Raw genomic sequence first — 24,245 nt, 5'->3', positions numbered from 1 at the left:
CTAGTCCAACCCTAATTTTGAGGCAGCTTGTCCCATCCTCCTCATTCCGCCGCCGCCACTCCTCTTGTCTCCCCTTCCTCGGGATCCCCTCCCGATCCAAAAATCCTCCCACTCTCGTTTTCCGTAGCGAGCCAACCACCACAGACCCGCCTGACCAACCCCTCGTCCCCGTACGTCGTCCTCCTCGTGCCTGATCTGGACGCCCGCAACTCCCGTGCGCCATCCCCTGCCTCCTCGACCTCCCGAGTTGGCCGGTCTCCGGCTTCTCGTTCGCTCCAAGCCGGTGAGATGTCCAGGTCATGGCGCCGTCCCTCTCCACCTTCTTTTTCCTTTCCTCCTCACGCTGCTCTTCCCTGACCATCCGCCTCGTCTCGTGTCTTTGTCACAGTGAACCAGTGCCATGGCCGCCCGGGACCTTCTTCTGCCTCGATTCAGCTCCGTCCTCCACGCCCGACGAAGCCTGCACCGCTGCGCGCCTGCATACGCGACAAAGACGACATCGATGGCTCCTGCTTCCTCTGCAGCGTCCGTCCCCTACGTTTGACCGCGCGACTCCGGCGCCCGCACCTGCAGACCGCCTGCCCGACCACGCCGCCGACCAAGTCCTGGCCTCCAACGCCTGGATCCGGTCGCCCAGCTCACATGCGCCTCCCCGCCGGACTCCACTACCTCCGACCAAATCGTCGCCCCGCCCGGTGCCCTCGCCGGAGACCACTGGGAAGGCGCCGCGCCAAGTCCTCATGCGGCCGCTCCCTTGTTTCCCTGCTCGAACTGCTGCTGCTTGCTTCGCGTTGACCACGTCTCCTCCCTCGTTCGATCCAACCAGCGCCAATGTCGCACGCGACGCACAGGATCCAGTGTTGCCCTGCTTCGATCGGCCTGCGAGGCCCAGCACCGCTCTAGGCCTACCCGGCCTCCTGTTCCATCGACTGGGCTAGCCCATGGTGAGCAACCAGCAGATTCCCTGGCCCAGTTTGCCTCAGATCTGGCCCGTGTTGTTTTTTTTCCCTGAGAGGATGATTTTTCTAATTTCCAGAGACTGCCAGTTTTGTAGAAACACCCTTGCACTTCATGCATATCCTAACTAATTAACCATGCATCGGATTAAAACAATTTATATGTGAAATATGCTTAGTTTTTCATCTAGTTTCATAATATGTCATTTTCATCCATGTTTAAAATGTTTAAAATGTTGTTTGGTTAAATTTGCTCCTATGCCATGCTAAAATGATTTATTTCATAACTAAATAACCGTAACTCGGAATTTAACAAATTTTATATGTAAATGTGGTAGAAAAGTGCCAAGTTTAACATGGTGGCATCACTTTGCATGTTTAACAACTATAAAATATGGTTTAGGGCAGAACAGTACCAAACCCAATATATGCATATGAGGGTTTTCTGGACTTGTTGTTTGTTGTTCCGGCCTCATTTAAACTTGCCTAGTTAGGTTGTTTTCATATGCTTCACCCCCCCATTGCCATGTTAATCAACATTTAATATTGATGGATACATAAACGAGATCGAACTAAATAGTGGTGTTCCGTCAATATGCAACTCGTTGCATATTGAGCTCCACTTAATTTGTAGGATTGTTTGGGCACTTTGCCATGCCATGCTTCATTAAACCGGACATGCATCGTACTTGATTGTGCATCATACCATGTTTATGTGATAGTTGTTTACTTTGTTGTTTGCTTCTTTCTGGTGTTGCTTCTTCGGGTTAGTTCCGATAATGTCGCGTTTGTGAGGATCCGTTCGACTACGTCCGTTTGTCTTCTTCGTGGACTCTGTTGGGGAACGTAGCAGAAATTCAAAAAAATTTCCTACGTAACACCAAGATCTATCTATGGAGAGACCAGCAACGAGGGGAAGGAGAGTGCATCTACATACCCTTGTAGATCGCTATGCGGAAGCGTTCAAGTGAACGGGGTTGATGGAGTCGTACTCGTCGTGATTCAGATCACCGATGATCCTAGTGCCGAACGGACGGCACCTCCGCGTTCAACACACGTACAGCTCGACGATGTCTCCCACGCCTTGATCCAGCAAGGAGAGAGGGAGAGGTTGAGGAAGACTCCATCCAGCAGCAGCACAACGGCGTGGTGGTGATGGAGGAGTGTGGCAATCCTGCAGGGCTTCGCCAAGCACCTACGGGAGAGGAGGAGGTGTCACGGGAGGGAGGGAGGTGCCAAGGGCTCAGGTATGGATGCCCTCCCTCCCCTCCACTATATATAGGGGCAGGGGAGAGGGGGGAGGCGCAGCCTTGCCCCTTCCTCCAAGGAAAGGGTGCGGCTAAGAGGGGGGGAGGAGTCCATCCTCCCCAAGGCACCTCGGAGGTGCCTTCCCCCTTTAGGACTCTCCCCTTTTTCCTATATCTTGGCGCATGGGCCTCTAGGGGCGGGTGCCCTTGGCCCATGTAGGCCAAGGCGCACCCCCTACAGCCCATGTGGCCCCCCGGGGCAGGTGGCCCCACCCGGTGGGCCCCCGGGACCCTTCCGGTGGTCCCGGTACAATACCGATGACCCCGAAACTTGTCCCGATGGCCGAAACAGGACTTCCTATATATAAATCTTTACCTCCGGACCATTCCGGAACTCCTCGTGACGTCCGGGGTCTCATCCGGGACTCCGAACAACATTCGGTAACCACATACAAACTTCCTTTATAACCCTAGCGTCATCGAACCTTAAGTGTGTAGACCCTACGGGTTCGGGAGACATGTAGTCATGACCGAGATGTTCTCCGGTCAATAACCAACAGCGGGATCTGGATACCCATGTTGGATCCCACATGTTCCACGATGATCTCATCGGATGAACCACGATGTCAAGGACTCAATCAATCTCGTATACAATTCCCTTTGTCTAGCGGTATGGTACTTGCCCGAGATTCGATCGTCGGTATACCGATACCTTGTTCAATCTCGTTACCGGCAAGTCTCTTTACTCATTCCGTAACACATCATCCCGTGATCAACCCCTTGGTCACATTGTGCACATTATGATGATGTCCTACCGAGTGGGCCCAGAGATACCTCTCCGTTTACACGGAGTGACAAAATCCCAATCTTGATTCGTGCCAACCCAACAGACACTTTCAGAGATACCCGTAGTGTACCTTTATAGCCACCCAGTTACGTTGTGACGTTTGGCACACCCAAAGCACTCCTACGGTATCCGAGAGTTGCACAATCTCATGGTCTAAGGAAATGATACTTGACATTAGAAAAGCTTTAGCATACGAACTACATGATCTTGTGCTAGGCTTAGGATTGGGTCTTGTCCATCACATCATTCTCCTAATGATGTGATCCCGTTATCAACGACATCCAATGTCCATGGTCAGGAAACCGTAACCATCTATTGATTAACGAGCTAGTCAACTAGAGGCTTACTAGGGACATGGTGTTGTCTGTGTATCCACACATGTATCTGAGTTTCCTATCAATACAATTCTAGCATGGATAATAAACGATTATCATGAACAAGGAAATATAATAATAATCAATTTATTATTGCCTCTAGGGCATATTTCCAACAGTCTCCCACTTGCACTAGAGTCAATAATCTAGTTCACATCGATATGTGATTAACACTCAAGGTCACATCCCCATGTGACTAACACCCAAAGAGTTTACTAGAGTCAATAATCTAGTTCATATCACTATGTGATTAATACTCAATGAGTTTTAGGTTTGATCATGTTGCTTGTGAGAGAGGTTTTAGTCAACGGTTCTGAACCTTTCAGATCCGTGTGTGCTTTACAAATCTCTATGTCATCTCCTAGATGCAGCGACCACGCTCTATTTGGACCTATTCCAAATAACTGTTCTACTTGGAGCTATTCTAAATTATTGCTCCATTATATGTATCCGGTCTCTCTACTCAGAGCTATCCGGATAGGTGTCAAGCTTGCATCGACGTAACCCTTTACGACGAACTCTTTTACCACCTCCATAATTGAGAAAATTCCTTAGTCCACTAGTTACTAAGGATAACTTTGACCGCTGTCCTATGATCCATTCTTGGATCACTCTTGTACCCCTTGACTGACTCATGGTAAAGCACACTTCCGGTGCGGTACACAGCATAGCATACTGTAGAGCCTATGTCTTAAGCATAGGGGACGACCTTCGTTCCTTTCTCTCTATTCTGCCATGGTCGAGCTTTAAGTCTTAACTTCATACCTTACAACTCAGGCAAGAACTCCTTCTTTGACTGATCCATCTTGAACACCTTCAAGATCACGTCAAGGCATGTGCTCATTTGAAAGTTCCATTAAGCGTTTTAATCTATCCTTATATATCTTGATGCTCAATGCTCAAGCAGCTTAATCCAGGCTTTTCCATTGAAAAATACTTTCCAAATAACCCTATATGCTTTCCAGAAATTCTACGTCATTTCTGATCATTAATATGTCAACAACATATACTCATCAGAAATTCTATAGTGCTCCCACTCACTTCTTTGGAAATACAAGTTTCTCATAAACTTTGTATACACCCAAAATCTTTGATCATCATCAAAGCATACATTCCAACTCCGAGATGCTCACTCCAGTCCTCAGAAGGATTGCTGGAGCTTTGCATACTTATTAGCATATTTCAGGATAGACAAAATCTTCCGGTTGTATCACATACAACCTTTCCTCAAGAATCGTCGAGGAAACAATGTTTTGACATCCTATCTGCAAGATTTCATAAATAATGCAGTAATTGCTAATATAATTCCAACAGACTCTTAGCATCGCTACGAGTGAGAAAGTCTCATCGTAGTCAACTCCTTGAACTTGTCGAAAAACATCTTAACGACAAGTCGAGCTTTCTCAATGGTGACACTTACCATCATTGTCTGTCTTCCTTTCAAAATCCATATGTACCTAACAGCCTTACGACCATCAAGTAGTTCTTCCAAAGTCTACACTTTGTTTTCATACATGGATCCTCTCTCGGGTTTTATGGCCTTGAGCCATTTATCGGAATCCGGGCCCACCATCGCTTCTCCATAGCTCGTAGGTTCATTGTTGTCTAGCAACATGACTTCCAAAACAGGATTACGTACCACTCTGAAGTAGTACGCATCCTTGTCATCCCACGAGGTTTGGTAGTGACTCGATCCGAAGTTTCATGATCACTATCATAAGCTTCCAGTTCAGTTGGTGTACGTGCCATAGGAACAACTTCCTGTGCCCTGCTACACACTTGTTGAAGTGACGGTTCAATAACCTCATCAAGTCTCCACCATCCTCCCACTCAATTCTTTCGAGAGAAACTTTTCCTCGAGAAAGGACCCGATTCTAGAAACAATCCATATTGCTTTCGGATCTGAATTAGGAGGTATACCCAACTGTTTTGGGTTTCCTATGAAGATGCATTTTATCCGCTTTGGGTTCGAGCTTATCAACCTGAAACTTTTTCATATAAGCGTCGCAGCCCCAAACTTTTAAGAAACGGCAACTTAGGTTTCTCCAAACCATAGTTCATACGGTGTCGTCTCAACGAAATTATGTGGTGCCCTATTTAAAGTGAATGTGGTTGTCTCTAATGCCTAACCCATGAACGATAGTGGTAACTCGATAAGAGACATCATGGTATGCACCATATCCAATAGGGTGCAACTATGATGTTCGGACACACCATCACACTATGGTGTTCCAGGCTGTATCAGTTGTGAAACAATTTCCACAATGTCTTAATTCTGTGCCAAACTCGTGATTCAGATATTCATCTCTATGATCATATCATAGATCTTTTATCCTCTTGTCACGACGATCTTTCAACTTCACACTGAAATTACTTGAACCTTTCAATAATTCAGACTCGTGATTCATCAAGTAAATATACTCAACATCTACTCGAATCATCTGTGAAGTAAGAACATAATGATATTCACTGCATGCCTCAGCACTCATTGGACTGCACACATCAAAATGTGTTACTTCCAACAAGTTGCTATCTTGTTCCATCTTACTGAAAACGAGGCTTTTCAGTCATCTTGCCCATGTGGTATGATTTGCATGTCCCAAGTGATTTAAAATCAAGTGAGTCAAAACGGTCCATTTGCATGGAGTTTCTTCATGCATATACACTAATAGACATGGTTCGCATGTCTCAAACTTTTCAAAAACGAGTGAGCCCAAAGATCCATCAACATGGAGCTTCTTCATGCGTTTTATACCGATATGACTAACGTGGCAGTGCCACAAGTAGGTGGTACTATCATTACTATCTTTTGGCATGAACATGTGTATCATTACGATCGAGATTTAATAAACCATTCAGGTTTAATACTAATCTTGATGGTAGAGGGAGCGTGCGATGCTTGATCATATCATGCTTGGAAAAACTTCCAACACATATCGTCAGCTCACCTTTAGCTAGTCTCCGTTTATTCCGTAGTCTTTTGTTTCGAGTTACTAACACTTAGCAACCGAACCGGTATCTAATACCCTGGTGCTACTAGGAGTACTAGCAAAATACACATTAACACAATCGATATCCAATATACTTCTATCGACCTTGCCAGCCTTCTTATCTACCAAGTATCTAGGGTAATTCTGCTCTAGTGGTTGTTCCCCTTATTACAGAAGCACTTAGTCTCGGTTTTGGGTTTTACCTTGGGTTTCTTCACTAGAGCAGCAGCTGATTTGCCGTTTCATGAAGTATCCCTTCTTGCCCTTGCCCTTCTTGAAACTAGTGGTTTCACCAACCATCAACAATTGATGCTCCTTCTTGATTTCTACTTTCGCGGTGTCAAACATCGCGAATACCTCAAGGATCATCATATCTATCCCTGATATGTTATAGTTCATCACGAAGCTCTAACAGCTTGGTGGCAATGACTTTGGAGAACCATCACTGTCTTATCTGGAAGATCAACTCCCACTCAATTCAAATGATTGTTGTACTCAGACAATCTGAGCACAAGCTCAACAATTGAGCTTTTCTCCTTAGTTTGCAGGTTAAGAAAGTCATCGGAGGTCTTATACCTCTTGACATGGACACGAGCCTGAAATCCCAATTTCAGCCCTCAAAACATCTCATATGTTTCGCGATGTTTCAAAAACGTCTTTGGTGCCTCAACTCTAAACCGTTTAACTGAACTATCACATAGTTATCAAAACGTGTATGTTAGATGTTCGCAACAACCACAGACAACGTTCGAGGTTCAGCACACTGAGCGGTGCATTAAGGACTTAAGCCTTCTATGAAGCAATGAGGACAATCCTCAGTTTACGGACCTAGTCCGCATAATTGCTACTATCAACTTTCAACTAATTTTTCTCTAGGAACATATCTAAACAGTAGAACTATAGCGTGAGCTACGACATAATTTGCAAAAACCTTTTGACTATGTTCAGGATAATTAAGTTCATCTTATGAACTCCCACTCAGATAGACATCCCTCTAGTCATCTAAGTGATTACATGATCCGAGTCAAACTAGGCCGTGTCCGATCATCACGTGAGACGGACTAGTCATCATCGGTGAACATCTTCATGTTGATCGTATCTTCTATACGACTCATGTTCGACCATTCGGTCTCCGTGTTCCGAGGCCATGTCTGTACATGCTAGGCTCGTCAAGTTAACCCTAAGTGTTTCGCGTGTGTAAATCTGTCTTACACCCGTTGTATGTGAACGTTAGAATCTAACACCCGATCATCACGTGGTGCTTCGAAACACGAACTGTCGCAACGGTGCACAGTTAGGGGAGAACACTTCTTGAAATTGTTGTAAGGGATCATCTTATTTACTACCGTCGTTCTAAGCAAATAAGATGTATAAACATGATAAACATCACATGCAATCAAATAGTGACATGATATGGCCATCATCACTTTGCTCCTTTTGATCTCCATCTTCGGGGCTCCATGATCATCATTGTCACCGGCATGACACCATGATCTCCATCATCATGATCTCCATCATCGTGTCTTCATGAAGTTGCCTCGCCAACTATTACTTCTACTACTATGGCTAACGGTTAGCAATAAAGTAAAGTAATTACATGACGTTTAAGTTGACACGCAGGTCACAAATAAATAAAGACAACTCCTATGGCTCCTGCCGGTTGTCATACTCATCGACATGCAAGTCGTGATTCCTATTACAAGAACATGATCAATCTCATACATCACATATATCATTCATCACATCCTTTTTGGCCATATCACATCACATAGCATACCCTGCAAAAACAAGTTAGACGTCCTCTAATTGTTGTTTGCATGTTTTACGTGGCTGCTATGGGTTTCTAGCAAGAACTTTCTTACCTACGCATGAACCACAACGTGATATGCCAATTGCTATTTACCCTTCATAAGGACCCTTTTCATCGAATCCGATCCGACTAAAGTGGGAGAGACAGACACCCGCCAGCCACCTTATGCAACTAGTGCATGTTTGTCGGTGGAACCGGTCTCACGTAAGCGTACGTGTAAGGTTGGTCCGGGCCGCTTCATCCCACGATGCCGCTGAATCAAGATAAGACTAGTAACGGCAAGCATATTGAACAATATCGACGCCCACAACTACTTTGTGTTCTACTCGTGCAAAGAATCTACGCAATAGACCTAGCTCATGATGCCACTGTTGGGGAACGTAGCAGAAATTCAAAAAAAAAATCCTATGTAACACCAAGATCTATCTATGGAGAGACCAGCAACGAGGGGAAGGAGAGTGCATCTACATACCCTTGTATATTGCTAAGCGGAAGCGTTCAAGTGAACGGGGTTGATGGAGTCGTACTCGTCGTGATTCAGATCACCGATGATCCTAGTGCCGAACGGACGGCACCTCCGCGTTCAACACACGTACAGCTCGACGATGTCTCCCACGCCTTGATCCAGCAAGGAGAGAGGGAGAGGTTGAGGAAGACTCCATCCAGCAGCAGCACAACGGCGTGGTGGTGATGGAGGAGTGTGGCAATCCTGCAGGGCTTCGCCAAGCACCTACGGGAGAGGAGGAGGTGTCACGGGAGGGAGGGAGGCGCCAAGGGCTCAGGTATGGATGCCCTCCCTCCCCTCCACTATATATAGGGGCAGGGGAGAGGGGGGAGGCGCATCCTTGCCCCTTCCTCCAAGGAAAGGGTGCGGCTAAGAGGGGGGGAGGAGTCCATCCTCCCCAAGGCACCTCGGAGGTGCCTTCCCCCTTTAGGACTCTCCCCTTTTTCCTATATCTTGGCGCATGGGCCTCTAGGGGCTGGTGCCCTTGGCCCATGTAGGCCAAGGCGCACCCCCTACAGCCCATGTGGCCCCCCGGGGCAGGTGGCCCCACCCGGTGGGACCCCGGGACCCTTCCGGTGGTCCCGGTACAATACCGATGACCCCGAAACTTGTCCCGATGGCCGAAACATGACTTCCTATATATAAATCTTTACCTCCGGACCATTCCGGAACTCCTCGTGACGTCCGGGATCTCATCCGGGACTCCGAACAACATTCGGTAACCACATACAAACTTCCTTTATAACCCTAGTGTCATCGAACCTTAAGTGTGTAGACCCTACGGGTTCGGGAGACATGTAGTCATGACCGAGATGTTCTCCGGTCAATAACCAACAGCGGGATCTGGATACCCATGTTGGCTCCCACATGTTCCACGATGATCTCATCGGATGAACCACGATGTCAAGGACTCAATCAATCCCGTATACAATTCCCTTTGTCTAGCGGTATGGTACTTGCCCGAGATTCGATCGTCGGTATACCGATACCTTGTTCAATCTCGTTACCGGCAAGTCTCTTTACTCGTTCCGTAACACATCATCCCGTGATCAACCCCTTGGTCACATTGTGCACATTATGATGATGTCCTACCGAGTGGGCCCAGAGATACCTCTCCGTTTACACGGAGTGACAAAATCCCAATCTCGATTCGTGCCAACCCAACAGACGCTTTCAGAGATACCCGTAGTGTACCTTTATAGCCACCCAGTTACGTTGTGACGTTTGGCACACCCAAAGCACTCCTACGGTATCCGGGAGTTGCACAATCTCATGGTCTAAGGAAATGATACTTGACATTAGAAAAGCTTTAGCATACGAACTACATGATCTTGTGCTAGGCTTAGGATTGGGTCTTGTCCATCACATCATTCTCCTAATGATGTGATCCTGTTATCAACGACATCCAATGTCCATGGTCAGGAAACCGTAACCATCTATTGATCAACGAGCTAGTCAACTAGAGGCTTACTAGGGACATGGTGTTGTCTATGTATCCACACATGTATCTGAGTTTCCTATCAATACAATTCTAGCATGGATAATAAACGATTATCATGAACAAGGAAATATAATAATAATCAATTTATTATTGCCTCTAGGGCATATTTCCAACACGGGGCAGGTGGCCCCACCCGGTGGGCCCCCGGGACCCTTCCGGTGGTCCCGGTACAATACCGATGACCCCGAAACTTGTCCCGATGGCCGAAACAGGACTTCCTATATATAAATCTTTACCTCCGGACCATTCCGGAACTCCTCGTGACGTCCGGGATCTCATCCGGGACTCCGAACAACATTCGGTAACCACATACAAACTTCCTTTATAACCCTAGCGTCATCGAACCTTAAGTGTGTAGACCCTACGGGTTCGGGAGACATGTAGTCATGACCGAGATGTTCTCCGGTCAATAACCAACAGCGGGATCTGGATACCCATGTTGGCTCCCACATGTTCCACGATGATCTCATCGGATGAACCACGATGTCAAGGACTCAATCAATCCCGTATACAATTCCCTTTGTCTAGCGGTATGGTACTTGCCCGAGATTCGATCGTCGGTATACCGATACCTTGTTCAATCTCGTTACCGGCAAGTCTCTTTACTTGTTCCGTAACACATCATCCCGTGATCAACCCCTTGGTCACATTGTGCACATTATGATGATGTCCTACCGAGTGGGCCCAGAGATACCTCTCCGTTTACACGGAGTGACAAATCCCAATCTCGATTCGTGCCAACCCAACAGACACTTTCAGAGATACCCGTAGTGTACCTTTATAGCCACCCAGTTACGTTGTGACGTTTGGCACACCCAAAGCACTCCTACGGTATCCGAGAGTTGCACAATCTCATGGTCTAAGGAAATGATACTTGACATTAGAAAAGCTTTAGCATACGAACTACATGATCTTGTGCTAGGCTTAGGATTGGGTCTTGTCCATCACATCATTCTCCTAATGATGTGATCCCGTTATCAACGACATCCAATGTCCATGGTCAGGAAACCGTAACCATCTATTGATTAACGAGCTAGTCAACTAGAGGCTTACTAGGGACATGGTGTTGTCTGTGTATCCACACATGTATCTGAGTTTCCTATCAATACAATTCTAGCATGGATAATAAAAGATTATCATGAACAAGGAAATATAATAATAATCAATTTATTATTGCCTCTAGGGCATATTTCCAACAGACTCGTTCTTCTTCCTTGCGGGATCTCAAGCAAGATGACCATACCCTCGAAATCACTTCTATCTTTGCTTGCTAGTTGCTCGCTCTTTTGCTATGCCTATGATGCGATACCTACCACATGCTTTACCTTGCCTCCCATATTGCCATGAGACTCTAACCCACCTTTCCTAGCAAACCGTTGTTTGGCTATGTTACCGCTTTGCTCAGCCCCTCTTATAGCGTTGTTAGTTGCAGGTGAAGGTTCGAGTTTGTTCCTTGTTGGAACATGGATATTGTTGGGATATCACAATATCTCTTATTTATATTAATGCATCTATATATTTGGTAAAGGGTGGAAGGCTCAGCCTTATGCCTGGTGTTTTGTTCCACTCTTGCCGCCCTAGTTTCCGTCATACCGGTGTTATGTTCCTTGATTTTGCGTTCCTTACACGGTTGGGTTATAATGGGAACCCCTTCGCCTTGAATAAAACTCCTCCAGCAAGGCCCAACTTTGGTTTTACCATTTGTCACCTAAGCCTTTTTCCCTTGGGTTCTGCAGACTCAAGGGTCATCTTTATTTAAACCCCCGGGCCAGTGCTCCTTTGAGTGTTGGTCCAAACTAGAGCCCCTTGCAGCGCCACCTCGGAGAAACTAAAGGGCTGGTTTTAGTTGTACGGATTGCTTATCCGGTGTGCCCTGAGAACAAGATATGTGCAGCTCCTATCGGGATTTGTCGGCACATTCGGGTGGCTTTGCTGGTTTAGTTTTACCATTGTCGAGATGTCTTGTAACCGAGATTCCGAGCCTGATCGGGTCTTCTTGGGAGAAGGAATATCCTTCGTTGACCGTGAGACCTTGTGATGGGCTAAGTTGGGACACCCCTGCAGGGATTTGATCTTTCGAAAGCTGTGCCCGCGGTTATGGGCATATGGGAATTTGTTAATGTCCGGTTGTAGAAAACCTAAAACTTAACTTAATTGAAATGCATCAACCGCGTGTGTAGCCGTGATGGTCTCTTCTCGGCGGGGCCCGGGAAGTGAACACGGTGTTGGAGTTATGCTTGAATGTAAGTATTCTTGATTAGTTATGCTTGAATGTAAGTATTCTTGATCACTTCTTGATCATAGATTCTCCATTGTGCTTTTCCTTCTCTTCTCGCTCTCATTTGCGTAAGTTAGCCACCATATATGCTAGTGCTTGCTGCAGCTCCACCTCATATCTTTTCCCTACCCATAAGCTTAAATAGTCTTGATCGCGAGGGTGTGAGATTGCTGAGTCCCCGTGACTCATAGATTACTTCCAAAACCAGTTGCAGGTGCCGACGATACCGTGCAGGTGACGCAACCGAGCTCAAGGAGGAGCTCGATGAAGACCTTCTTCATTGTGTTGTTTCATTTCCAGTTGATCAGTAGTGGAGCCCAGTTCGGGCGATCAGGGATCTAGCATTAGGGGTGGTCTTTTTTTATTTTGGTTCCGTAGTCGGACCTTGATTGTATCTGGTTGATCTATTGTTATATTCATGTATTGTGTGAAGTGCCGATTGTAAGTCAACTCTGTACCTCTTTCTTATTCAATACATGGGATGTGTAAAGATTACCCCTCTTGTGACATGCCTACAATGCGGTTATGCCTCTAAGTCATGCTCCGACACGTGGGAGATATAGCCGCATCGTGGGTGTTACAAGTTGGTATCAAAGCCTTCCCCGACTTAGGAGCCCCCTGCTTGATCGAATCGATGGCGTTGTTGATTCTAGAAAAATGTTTTGAGTCATTTAGGATTATATATATCGGAGATTAGGATTCTTTTTACTCCTTAGTCCCTTCGTCGCTCTGGTGAGGCATCCTGACATAGAGTTTTAACTCTTCTCTTCTCAAATTTCACGAAAAAAATTTAGGATCACGCGGTTATCTTGGAATCGTTCTGATGGTTTTGTGACGAGAACATTGTTCTTGGTGCCTCCTGACATTTAGGGGTTGTGGCAGTGTCCTGGGGGTTGAGCTCCGAGGTGTTGTCGTCACAATTTTATCGTTGCAATTCTGGAATACCTAAGTTTCACCGACATCGAAAATCTCTTTTATGCAGTTGTTGGTGAGATAACCTCGACGCGACCCAGTACTAGGGCTGGAGTTCGGGAGTATTTCCATAACTCGTATAATGGATGCTTTTCGAAGGTTGAGGTAAATGATTTCCGAAGGTTTCTTGGTTATGTGTTGAAGGATGGATACAGCTGGATGTAGGATTTGTTAGTTTTGGGTGAGATATTATGCTTCCCCTATATCCCCAACACCTGATTGCATAACCGGAAAGTTTCGGGAGTTTATAAGTGGGAATTCAAGTAGCTCTTAGGATATCTTTCCGATAGATGTATGATATGAAATTGGGGTTCGACGTCTAGTGGTCCGCCTATCCACGGCTGGTTTTACAGTGGTCTCGTTGTGTCTTAAAGAGTCCTTGGCTATGCAGACTCGGGGACACTTTGTATGTCATGTGCACTGCCTTGTACATGATGGTGATGTACGAACGAGCCTGTGTGGGCCCCACCACAAAAACTTCAGACGAAATCTCTATCATATGTTTGTTCCGGCTTTTTTCTACAAGCCAATCCTTTGTTTTGTTTTGAGTTGTGGTATTCGAGTTGCTTCGAAGTCAAATGTTGATTCCATACCTTTCCTAAGGGGTGTTCTCATATTCCTATGTGGATACTAGTCCTTCTTGATTATCGAGATTGCCATGTCAATCCTTTTCAACCGGTGTGTTTTTCTCTTCAAGCGGATCCGTTCATTTTCAACGTCCGCAAGATCAACTCAAGTCCTCTCAACGGTGTTCGTTTCATCCATCCCAAGTTGTCTTTGTTGTCCCTCCCTCCCACCCTTGTTTCTTCAAGGACTACGATTTCTTAATCAAGTATCAATTTTCTTGATGGGAAGCCTCTCCATTCTTTTCCGTCAATGTTCTTACTCGGTGGTTCTCGTGAAGATGCTCTACAAGTTCATCATTCTTCGTTCTCTTGTCTTCTCCGGTGGTTTCAATTCAAACTTTGTTGATCATATCCTTTTCCTCGTTTCAAATACCTTCGCATGCCGGTGCACCTCTTAATCATTCACCTCTCACTATTCAATTGTTTCGGAGTGCTGAAGATATCTCAGAAGATTCTCGTTTTCATTCCAAACCGTTCAAACTATTTTGAGGTGGTTATCTCTTTCAAGCCATTTAATTCAACCAGTGCAATCTCTCTCTTTAAATATTTTCAACGGTGGTTCTTTTGAGTGGGCGCTAACCCACAGGTCTTTTCCTAGGATCTTACCTAACTCTTCTATTTTCTCGGAGCTATTCTCAAATCTTATAAAGTTTGACGTAAGAATGAATATCCATCAGTCAAATGTCCTTCTCTAAGATCTTCCAAATTATTTTCATCGTTGGTTCAACCTTTCTAATTTTCATCCCGGAGTATCTCAACAATTCATGGTGGTGTTTCTCATCATCATTCTCTGCATTTGAATACCGAAGAAGAGTTTTCCTCCAAATCTTATCCGTTCTCCCAAAGATTCGTGATTCTAGCTTGATGCCATCCTCTGATAATTGTTTTTCTATTGTAAGAATTCTTTTCACCTATACGGAGCAATTCAAGATTATTTTCAATTTGATTCTCCAAAGGCCATCTTTTCAAATATTAATCATTCTCAGCTTTCAGCTTTTGTTCTCCAAATCTTACCGGTGCATCATTCAAGTATTCTCTAATTAGTTCGCGATCTCTTAGTTCTCTTGCATCTTGATTCACCCCTTTACTTTGTTCGTTTTCAATTCTTACGGTGGTTCGTTCAAGATTTCTCTTCCTTCTTTATCATATCAATTCATTCGTCATTTCGATTCCACCGGTGGTTCGTTGAAGACCTTCTCAAGTTTGCGCTATATATCTCTCTTAATATTTTCTACGAGAATAAGTAGTATGCCAAATCCGTTACTTGTCATCAATCTGAATTGGTGAAGGATACACATAACATAATTCTTATTCTTGCTTCATCCAAATGATGGATTTGCTCCTCTGGAGTTTGTTCACAATGACTAATTCTCGTTGTCAATTGTTCATCTTCTCTTTTTCCCGGAGTTCCAACCTCTCTAAATTATATCATCACAAAGATTCATTTAAATCATCGCAAGGTTTCACATTGTGTTTCCAACTTCACTTCCTTTCATTTGTTCATCCTTTTGTTTATCGGAGTTCTTCATGAAGGTTCTAAATGATGGTTCATCAAGGATTTAATTCCTTCTCGAAGAGTTCATCAAGATTCTTTTCAGAGGGGCTCAAGTATTCTTCTTCGTGCAATCCGGAGTGCAATTCTTTCACGCTTATCTTTGGAGGTGGTGTTATGTCATTTTTGATAATTTTCCTTCGTGTTTCATGATTCACAAGTTATCAAGAATGAGGTATTTTAAATCCATCAACCTCTTCGTTGGAGTTATCTTCTGTCATGTTTCAGCTAAAGCCTTCCCTAAGGATTGTTGCTATTTATGGTGCTTATAAATGACCCAAGCTCTTCATTTATCCTCCCAGTGAAATAAGTTCTCGTCTCCTTGTTGATATCAATCCAATCTATCGTTTCCGTTAGTGGCAGAATTTCGCCTCATAGTTTTGAGATGTTTTCCATAAGACCACAACAAGTTTACTCTTTTCGTTGTTGGTTTTCCAACAACTCCGTTCGACCGCTCTCCTAAGGTCACCTTTTCAAGCTAAATTGTTGTGGTAGAAGTGGCATTTTCTTCTCAATTCTTTTATTCCAATGATCTATCTTCTATTATTTTCTTTCGGAGGCATTGTGATGTTATTGTCTTCGTCCCATCAACTCATTTTGCCAAGTTCATATTCTTTTCATCGCATATCCCATTTAACCAGAGTGTTGTGCCCTTTTGCTCAAGTTCTTTTCGCCTTATCAAGTCTTGCATCTCTTTTCAACCGGAGTGCTGCCCGAATTTGTTCTTCCTTGTTCCTCTTTTCTAACGGAGTGTTTTCAACTTCGTTCATCTCCGTTGTACTCTTTCCTAGAAATGGCTTAACCTTTTCAAGGTTCTTTGGTTTCACTCATTTTTCAAAGAAGCAACTTAGGTTTACCTCTTCTCTTTCTCTTCCGTTGCCCCTCTGGTGCCATTCTAGATCTCGGGACGATATCCTCTCATAGTGGTGAGTGTTGTAACGCCCCGAGACCGATGTGCCAGGTGTCCTCCAGTTATTCGCTGTTTTGCCTTGTCATTTGCTTGCGTGTTTCATCTTGCCATGTCATCATCCGCATTGCATCATCGTGTTTTCAAAACTTGCATCCGTCCAGGTTCCCCCAGTTCCGTCCGTTGTCCGTTCTGAGCCCAGACACACTTGCACTCGCCCGCGGCATGTCCGAAATAGTATTTTATAAGTGGCCAGAAAATTTTCTCCGATTGGGTTGAAAGTTGGCATGCGGTGTTGTTATAGTGTAGATAGACCGCCTGTCAAGTTTCATCGCATTCGGAGTTCATCTGATAGCCCAACCGTTAAACTATAGCGGCATTATAGCTGGGCACACGTCGGACATTTTCGGTCTCCTAAAACAGTCGCCGGGCCTCCCTCTCTTCTCTTCTCTCATCTCGAGACCGTTTACACAGCTCACTACCTACCGCCAGGTCCAACCTAACCTCTCTTGTCAGCCCGCAGCCCCCCCCCCCTCGCGCGCGTCCGAAAGTTGTCCCGAACCCGACCCGAACTATCGACACCGTTGTGTCCGGATCATCCCCAAACATCTACAAAACGTCTTCGTTTTCTTATTTGGGCTCCCTAGCCTATTTTCCCCGACTATCCGATTACGATCGGAGGGATGGATTAGCCCCTAAACTCTCCCTCTTTCCTTATATATATATATACTCCCTAGTCTAAATCTAGTGCAACCCTAATTTTGAGGCAGCTTGTCCCATCCTCCTCATTCCGCCGCTGCCACTCCTCTTGTCTCCCCTTCCTCGGGATCCCCTCCCGATCCAAAAATCCTCCCACTCTCGTTTTCCCTAGCGAGCCAACCACCACAGACCCGCCTGACCAACCCCTCGTCCCCGTACGTCGTCCTCCTCGTGCCCGATCTGGACGCCCGCAACTCCCGTGCGCCATCCCCTGCCTCCTCGACCTCCCGAGTTGGCCGGTCTCCGGCTTCTCGTTCGCTCCGAGCCGGTGAGATGTCCAGGTCATGGTGCCGTCCCTCTCCACCTTCTTTTTCCTTTCCTCCTCACGCTGCTCTTCCCTGACCATCCTCCTCGTCTCGTGTCTTTGTCACAGTGAACCAGTGCCATGGCCGCCCGGGACCTTCTTCTGCCTCGGTTCAGCTCCGTCCTCCACGCCCGATGAAGCCTGCACCGTTGCGCGCCTGCATACGCGACAAAGACGACATCGATGGCTCCTGCTTCCTCTGCAGCGTCCGTCCCCTACGTTTGACCGCGCGACTCTGGCGCCCGCACCTGCAGACCGCCTGCCCGACCACGCCGCCGACCAAGTCCTGGCCTCCAACGCCTGGATCCGGTCGCCCAGCTCACATGCGCCTCCCCGCCGGACTCCACTTCCTCCGACCAAATCGTCGCCCCGCCCGGTGCCCTCGCCGGAGACCACTGGGAAGGCGCCGCGCCAAGTCCTCATGCGGCTGCTCCCTTGTTTCCCTGCTCGAACTGTTGCTGCTTGCTTCGCGTTGACCACGTCTCCTCCCTCGTTCGATCCAACCAGCGCTAATGTCGCACGCGACGCACAGGATCCAGCGTTGCCCTGCTTCGATCGGCCTGTGAGGCCCAGCACCGCTCTAGGCCTACCCGGCCTCCTGTTCCATCGACTGGGCTAGCCCATGGTGAGCAACCAGCAGATTCCCCGGCCCAGTTTGCCTCAGATTTTGGCCCGTGTTGTTTTTTTCCCTGAGAGGATGATTTTTCTAATTTCCAGAGGCTGCCAGTTTTGCAGAAACACCCTTGCACTTCATGCATATCCTAACTAATTAACCATGCATCGGATTAAAACAATTTATATGTGAAATATGCTTAGTTTTTCATCTAGTTTCATAATATGTCATTTTCATCCATGTTTAAAATGTTTAAAATGCTGTTTGGTTAAATTTGCTCCTATGCCATGCTAAAATGATTTATTTCATAACTAAATAACCGTAACTCAGAATTTAACAAATTTTATATGTAAATGGGGTAGAAAAGTGCCAAGTTTAACATGGTGGCATCAATTTGCATGTTTAACAACTATAAAATATGGTTTAGGGCAGAACAGTACCAAACCCAATATATGCATATGAGGGTTTTCTGGACTTGTTGTTTGTTGTTCCGGCCTCATTTAAACTTGCCTAGTTAGGTTGTTTTCATATGCTTCACCCCCCCCCCCATTGCCATGTTAATCAACATTTAATATTGATGGATACATAAACGAGATCGAACTAAATAGTGGTGTTCCGTCAATATGCAACTCGTTGCATATTGAGCTCCACTTAATTTGTAGGATTGTTTGGGCACTTTGCCATGCCATGCTTCATTAAACCGGACATGCATCGTACTTGATTCTGCATCATACCATGTTTATGTGATAGTTGTTTACTTTGTTGTTTGCTTCTTTCTGGTGTTGCTTCTTCGGGTTAGTTCCGATAACGTCGCGTTTGTGAGGATCCGTTCGACTACGTCCATTTGTCTTCTTCGTGGACTCGTTCTTCTTCCTTGCGGGATCTCGGGCAAGATGACCATACCCTCGAAATCACTTCTATCTTTGCTTGCTAGTTGCTCACTCTTTTGCTATGCCTATGCTGCGTTACCTACCACATGCTTTACCTTGCCTCCCATATTGCCATGAGCCTCTAACCCACGTTTCCTAGCAAACCGTTGTTTGGCTATGTTACCGCTTTGCTCAGCCCCTCTTATAGCGTTGTTAGTTGCAGGTGAAGGTTCGAGTTTGTTCCTTGTTGGAACATGGATATTGTTGGGATATCACAATATCTCTTATTTATATTAATGCATCTATATATTTGGTAAAGGGTGGAAGGCTCAGCCTTATGCCTGGTGTTTTGTTCCACTCTTGCCGCCCTAGTTTCCGTCATACCGGTGTTATGTTCCTTGATTTTGCGTTCCTTACATGGTTGGATTATAATGGGAACCCCTTGACAGTTCGCCTTGAATAAAACTCCTCCAGCAAGGCCCAACTTTGGTTTTACCATTTGCCACCTAAGCCTTTTTCCCTTGGGTTCTGCAGACTCAAGGGTCATCTTTATTTAAACCCCCGGGCCAGTGCTCCTTTGAGTGTTGGTCCAAACTAGAGCCCCTTGCAGCGCCACCTCGGAGAAACTCAAGGGCTGATTTTAGTTGTACGGATTGCTTATCCGGTGTGCCCTGAGAACAAGATATGTGCAGCTCCTATCGGGATTTGTCGGCACATTCGGGTGGCTTTGCTGGTTTAGTTTTACCATTGTCGAGATGTCTTGTAACCGGGATTCCGAGCCTGATCGGGTCTTCCTGGGAGAAGGAATATCCTTCGTTGACCGTGAGACCTTGTGATGGGCTAAGTTGGGACACCCCTGCAGGGATTTGATCTTTCGAAAGCCGTGCCCGCGGTTATGGGCAGATGGGAATTTGTTAATGTCCGGTTGTAGAAAACCTGAAACTTAACTTAATTGAAATGCATCAACCGCGTGTGTAGCCGTGATGGTCTCTTCTCGGCGGGGCCCGGGAAGTGAACACGGTGTTGGAGTTATGCTTGAACGTAAGTAGTCTTGGATCACTTCTTGATCATAGATTCTGGACCGTGCTTTGCCTTCTCTTCTCGCTCTCATTTGCGTAAGTTAGCCACCATATATGCTAGTGCTTGCTGTAGCTCCACCTCATATCTTTTCCCTACCCATAAGGTTAAATAGTCTTGATCGCGAGGGTGTGAGATTGCTGAGTCCCCGTGACTCATAGATTACTTCCAAAACCAGTTGCAGGTGCCGACGATACCGTGCAGGTGACGCAACCGAGCTCAAGGAGGAGCTCGATGAAGACCTTCTTCGTTGTGTTGTTTCATTTGCAGTTGATCAGTAGTGGAGCCCAGTTGGGGCGATCAGGGATCTAGCATTAGGGGTGGTCTTCTTTTATTTTGGTTCCATAGTCGAACATTGATTGTATCTGGATGATGTATTGTTATATTCATGCATTGTGTGAAGTGGCGATTGTAAGTCAACTCTGTACCTCTTTCTTATTCAATACATGGGATGTGTAAAGATTACCCCTCTTGCGACATGCCTACAATGTGGTTATGCCTCTAAGTCATGCTCTGACACGTGGGAGATATAGCCGCATCGTGGGTGTTACACTCTTGGAGATCCATATGATGTAACTCTTTTGCGGTGCGTTTGTTGGGATCCGATGAACTTTGAGTTTATGATCAGTTATATCTCTTTTTATATCCATGAAGTATTTGAGTTTCTTTGATCTCTTTTATGCATGATTGCTTATAGCCTCATATTTCTTATCTGATATTTGGGTTTTGTTTGGCCAACTTGATCTATTTATCTTGCAATGGGAAGAGGTGCTTTGTAGTGGGTTCGATCTTACGGTGCTTGATCCCAGTGACAGAAGGGGAACCGACACGTATGCATCGTTGCTACTAAGGATAAAACGATGGGGTCTATCTCTACATAGATAGATCTTGTCTACATCATGTCATCGTTCTTATTGCATTACTCCGTTTCTCCATGAACTTAATACACTAGACACATGCTGGATAGCGGTCGGTGTGTGGAGTAATAGTAGTAGATGCAGGCAGGAGTTGGTCTACTAATCTTGGACGTGATGCCTATGTAATGATCATTGCCTGGATATCATCATGATTATTTGAAGTTCTATCAATTGCCCAACAGTAATTTGTTCATCCACCGTTTGCTATTTTTCTCGGGAGAAGCCACTAGTGAAACCTATGGCCCCCGGGTCTCTTTCTCATATTATTTGCCTTTGCGATCTATTTTCCTTTGCGTTTATTTTCAGATCTACTAAACCAAAAACCCAAAAATACCTTGCTGCGAATTATTCTTATTTATTTTATTCAGCGTTCGATCTATCAATCTACTACAAATTTACCTCACGTTCGTTTACCTATCTAGAGGCGTCGTACCCCGGAAGGGATTGACAACCCCTTTAACACGTCGCGTTCTGAGAAGTTATTATTTGTGTGCAGGTGATGTTTACGTTGTGTTGCTTGGTTCTCCTACTAGTTCGATAACCTTGGTTTCACATCTGATGGAAATACATACCGCCGTTGTACTGCATCAACCATTCCTCTTTGGGGAAATACCGACATCAAAAGGAATTTCTGGTGCCGCTGCCAGGGAGGATCTTCAACATATACCAGGTTCCTAATCACAAATCTCATCTCCTCGCAATTTACATTACTTGCCATTTGCCTCTCGTTTTCCTCTCCCCCACTTCACAAAAAAATTCCGTTTTATTCGCCTCCCTTTTTTCTGTTCGCCATTTTCTTGCCGGATTTATCCTTTTTCTTGCTTCCTAGTCTTAATGGCTAGCGAGCCTACTCCTCCTTTGTCACCAGATTTTGAAATGCTTTACTTCAAGCAAAGACAAGGAGAAAATTCAAAAGATGCTTGGTATAGGCTTATGGAATCTTATCGTATTTCCAATTTAAAGGGGGGCACTAAGGTCTTGCTTCATAATTTTTACATAGGATTGGCTTTGCATCATAGACAACTCCTATATTTTGCCGCTAAAGGGAATTTTATTGAGCTTGATGCCAATGTTACCTATGAAATTCTAGAAGGAATTTTGGCGATTCCACCTCAAAGGAAGGGGTTTACTTTCACCACAGAGGTAGTTAAAATGCTGGACAAAGTTGGTGATTTGCAAAAACACATGGTTGAATTACAAAAATATATCGAACCCCTCAAACATCTCAATGGTAGTATCAATCGCATGAATACCATGATTACTCTTTGCAACAAGCTATTGGATATTATGAATCTAAAGATGGTTTCTTTTCCAAAAAAATTAGGGAAGTGTAAAGAGCCTCCCGGGTTTGAGAAAACCCTTACAAAAGTTGCCAAAACTTCGGAAGACAAAACTTAGATCCTTGCTTTATACCAAGCTAAGGGCGTAAAACTATAACGCTTGTTGGGAGGCAACCCAATGAATAAAATTTATTTTTGCTTTTTTGCTTTCTGTTCTTGAGTATTAGCAAAATTATGCTACTATTATTATTGTGTTTTTAATGTTTTAACTAGTGTTTGTGCAAAGTAAAGCCTTTAGGATCTTCTTGGGTGATAGTTGTTCGATCTTGCTGAAAAAACAGAAAATTTTGCGCTCACGAAAATAATTCTCGTTTTTTACCAGAGAGTGATAAAATACCCATTCCACCTTTAGTAGATCAGCATACAAATTTCTCAGATCCTCCTAATTTTTCAGAATTTTTGGAGTTATAGAAGTATTCGAGATAGTCAGATTGCTACAGACTATTCTGTTTTGACAGATTCTGTTTTCTTTGTGTTGTGTGCTTATTTTGATGGCTCTATGGTTTTCTTTGATGAGTTTTTGCCATATAAAAGTTTTAGTGCAGTAGATATAATGCAAGAACAAAATATGAATTCGTTTGATACATCACTTATAGTAGTGATTTATTATTTTCTTATACTAACGGATCTCACGAAGGTTTTTTGTTGAGTTTTGTGTGATTGAAGTTTTAAAGTTTTGTGTTATCTTATGATGGATGAAAGAATAAGGAGTAGAAGAGGCTAAGCTTGGGGATGCCCCGGCATCCCAATCTATTATCCAAAAATGAGCAACCAACTAAGCTTGGGGATACCCCCGAGTGGCATCCCCTCTTTCTTCTAACGACCATCTGTATTTTACTTGAAGCTATATTTTTATTTGTCACATGCTATGTGTTTTGCTTGGAGCGTATTTTATGATATGAGTCTTTCCTTGTTTTATTTTGTGTTTTAAGTCTTGATCCCTTTCTGGGCACACCTATTTGAGAGAGCCAAAATTATGCCATGACTTGTCAGAATTGCTCTCTTTGCTTCACTTAAATTTTTATGAGCTATGGACTTGCTCTAGTGCTTCAGTTATATCTTTTTGAGCACGGTGTGCTTAGTATTTTTGAAGAAATGCTCTCTTGCTTCACTTAGGTTTATTTGAGAGTTAGTAAAATTTTCAAGAAATTCTCTCTTGCTTCACTTAAATTAATTTGAGAGAAAGAAAAAATTATGCTCATGATCTTCACTTATATTTGTTTGAGCTTATGAAAAGCAACACATGAAAATTAGTCCCAAAGTGATAGATATCCAAGAAGGATATAATAAAAACTTTCATGAAGATCATTGCACAAAATAAACTTGATTCTTAGTAATAGTTTTGAGATATGATGATGTGATATGTGAGTCATCTTGATGAGTAATTATGCTTTAGTAGGAATATTGGTGTTAAGGTTTGTGATTCCCTATGCAAGCATTAAAGTCAATAGTCATGCAATGAAATTATATCCTACTTGTGGTGCATTATTCGGTGTTAGTTATGCTTAATGCTCGCTTATGAGATTATTCGTTTCTTGGTTGGTCGCTTCTCAATCTTTTGCTAGCCTTCATTTTGCACTAAGTATGATCACTACTTGTGCATCCAAAAACCTTCAAACCAGTTTCGCCACATGAGTGCACTATATCTACCTATATGCGGTATTCTTTTGTCATTCTAAGCAAATTTTCATGTGCCATCTCTAATTTTCAAAATAAACTTCTCTTTTGTGTGTTCGTTTCACTCGCGGAGCAGTGAGGGGTGGCTAATATTTTCCATGCTAGTGTTATTCTCACGATGAGT

The 24,245-nt window shown here is 44.6% G+C and overlaps 1 protein-coding gene across 1 annotated transcript; it reads left to right on the top strand.

Annotated features, from left to right (window-relative positions):
• The first annotated feature begins 299 nt into the window (after nucleotides 1-299).
• LOC119283583 (vegetative cell wall protein gp1-like) lies at nucleotides 300-18,275 on the top strand. The gene is made up of 3 exons (XM_037563065.1): nucleotides 300-833; nucleotides 17,336-17,592; nucleotides 17,698-18,275. The coding sequence occupies exons 1-3, from the start codon at nucleotides 300-302 to the stop codon at nucleotides 18,245-18,247; spliced, it is 1,341 nt and encodes a 446-aa protein (XP_037418962.1). The 3' UTR covers nucleotides 18,248-18,275.
• Nucleotides 18,276-24,245: the final 5,970 nt, after the last annotated feature.

Source organism: Triticum dicoccoides, chromosome 4A (genome assembly GCF_002162155.2).
Source record: "Triticum dicoccoides isolate Atlit2015 ecotype Zavitan chromosome 4A, WEW_v2.0, whole genome shotgun sequence".
Lineage (NCBI taxonomy): Eukaryota > Viridiplantae > Streptophyta > Magnoliopsida > Poales > Poaceae > Triticum > Triticum dicoccoides.
The sequence above is the reverse complement of the archived record's forward strand: the minus strand, read 5'-3'. Positions and strand labels throughout refer to the sequence as shown.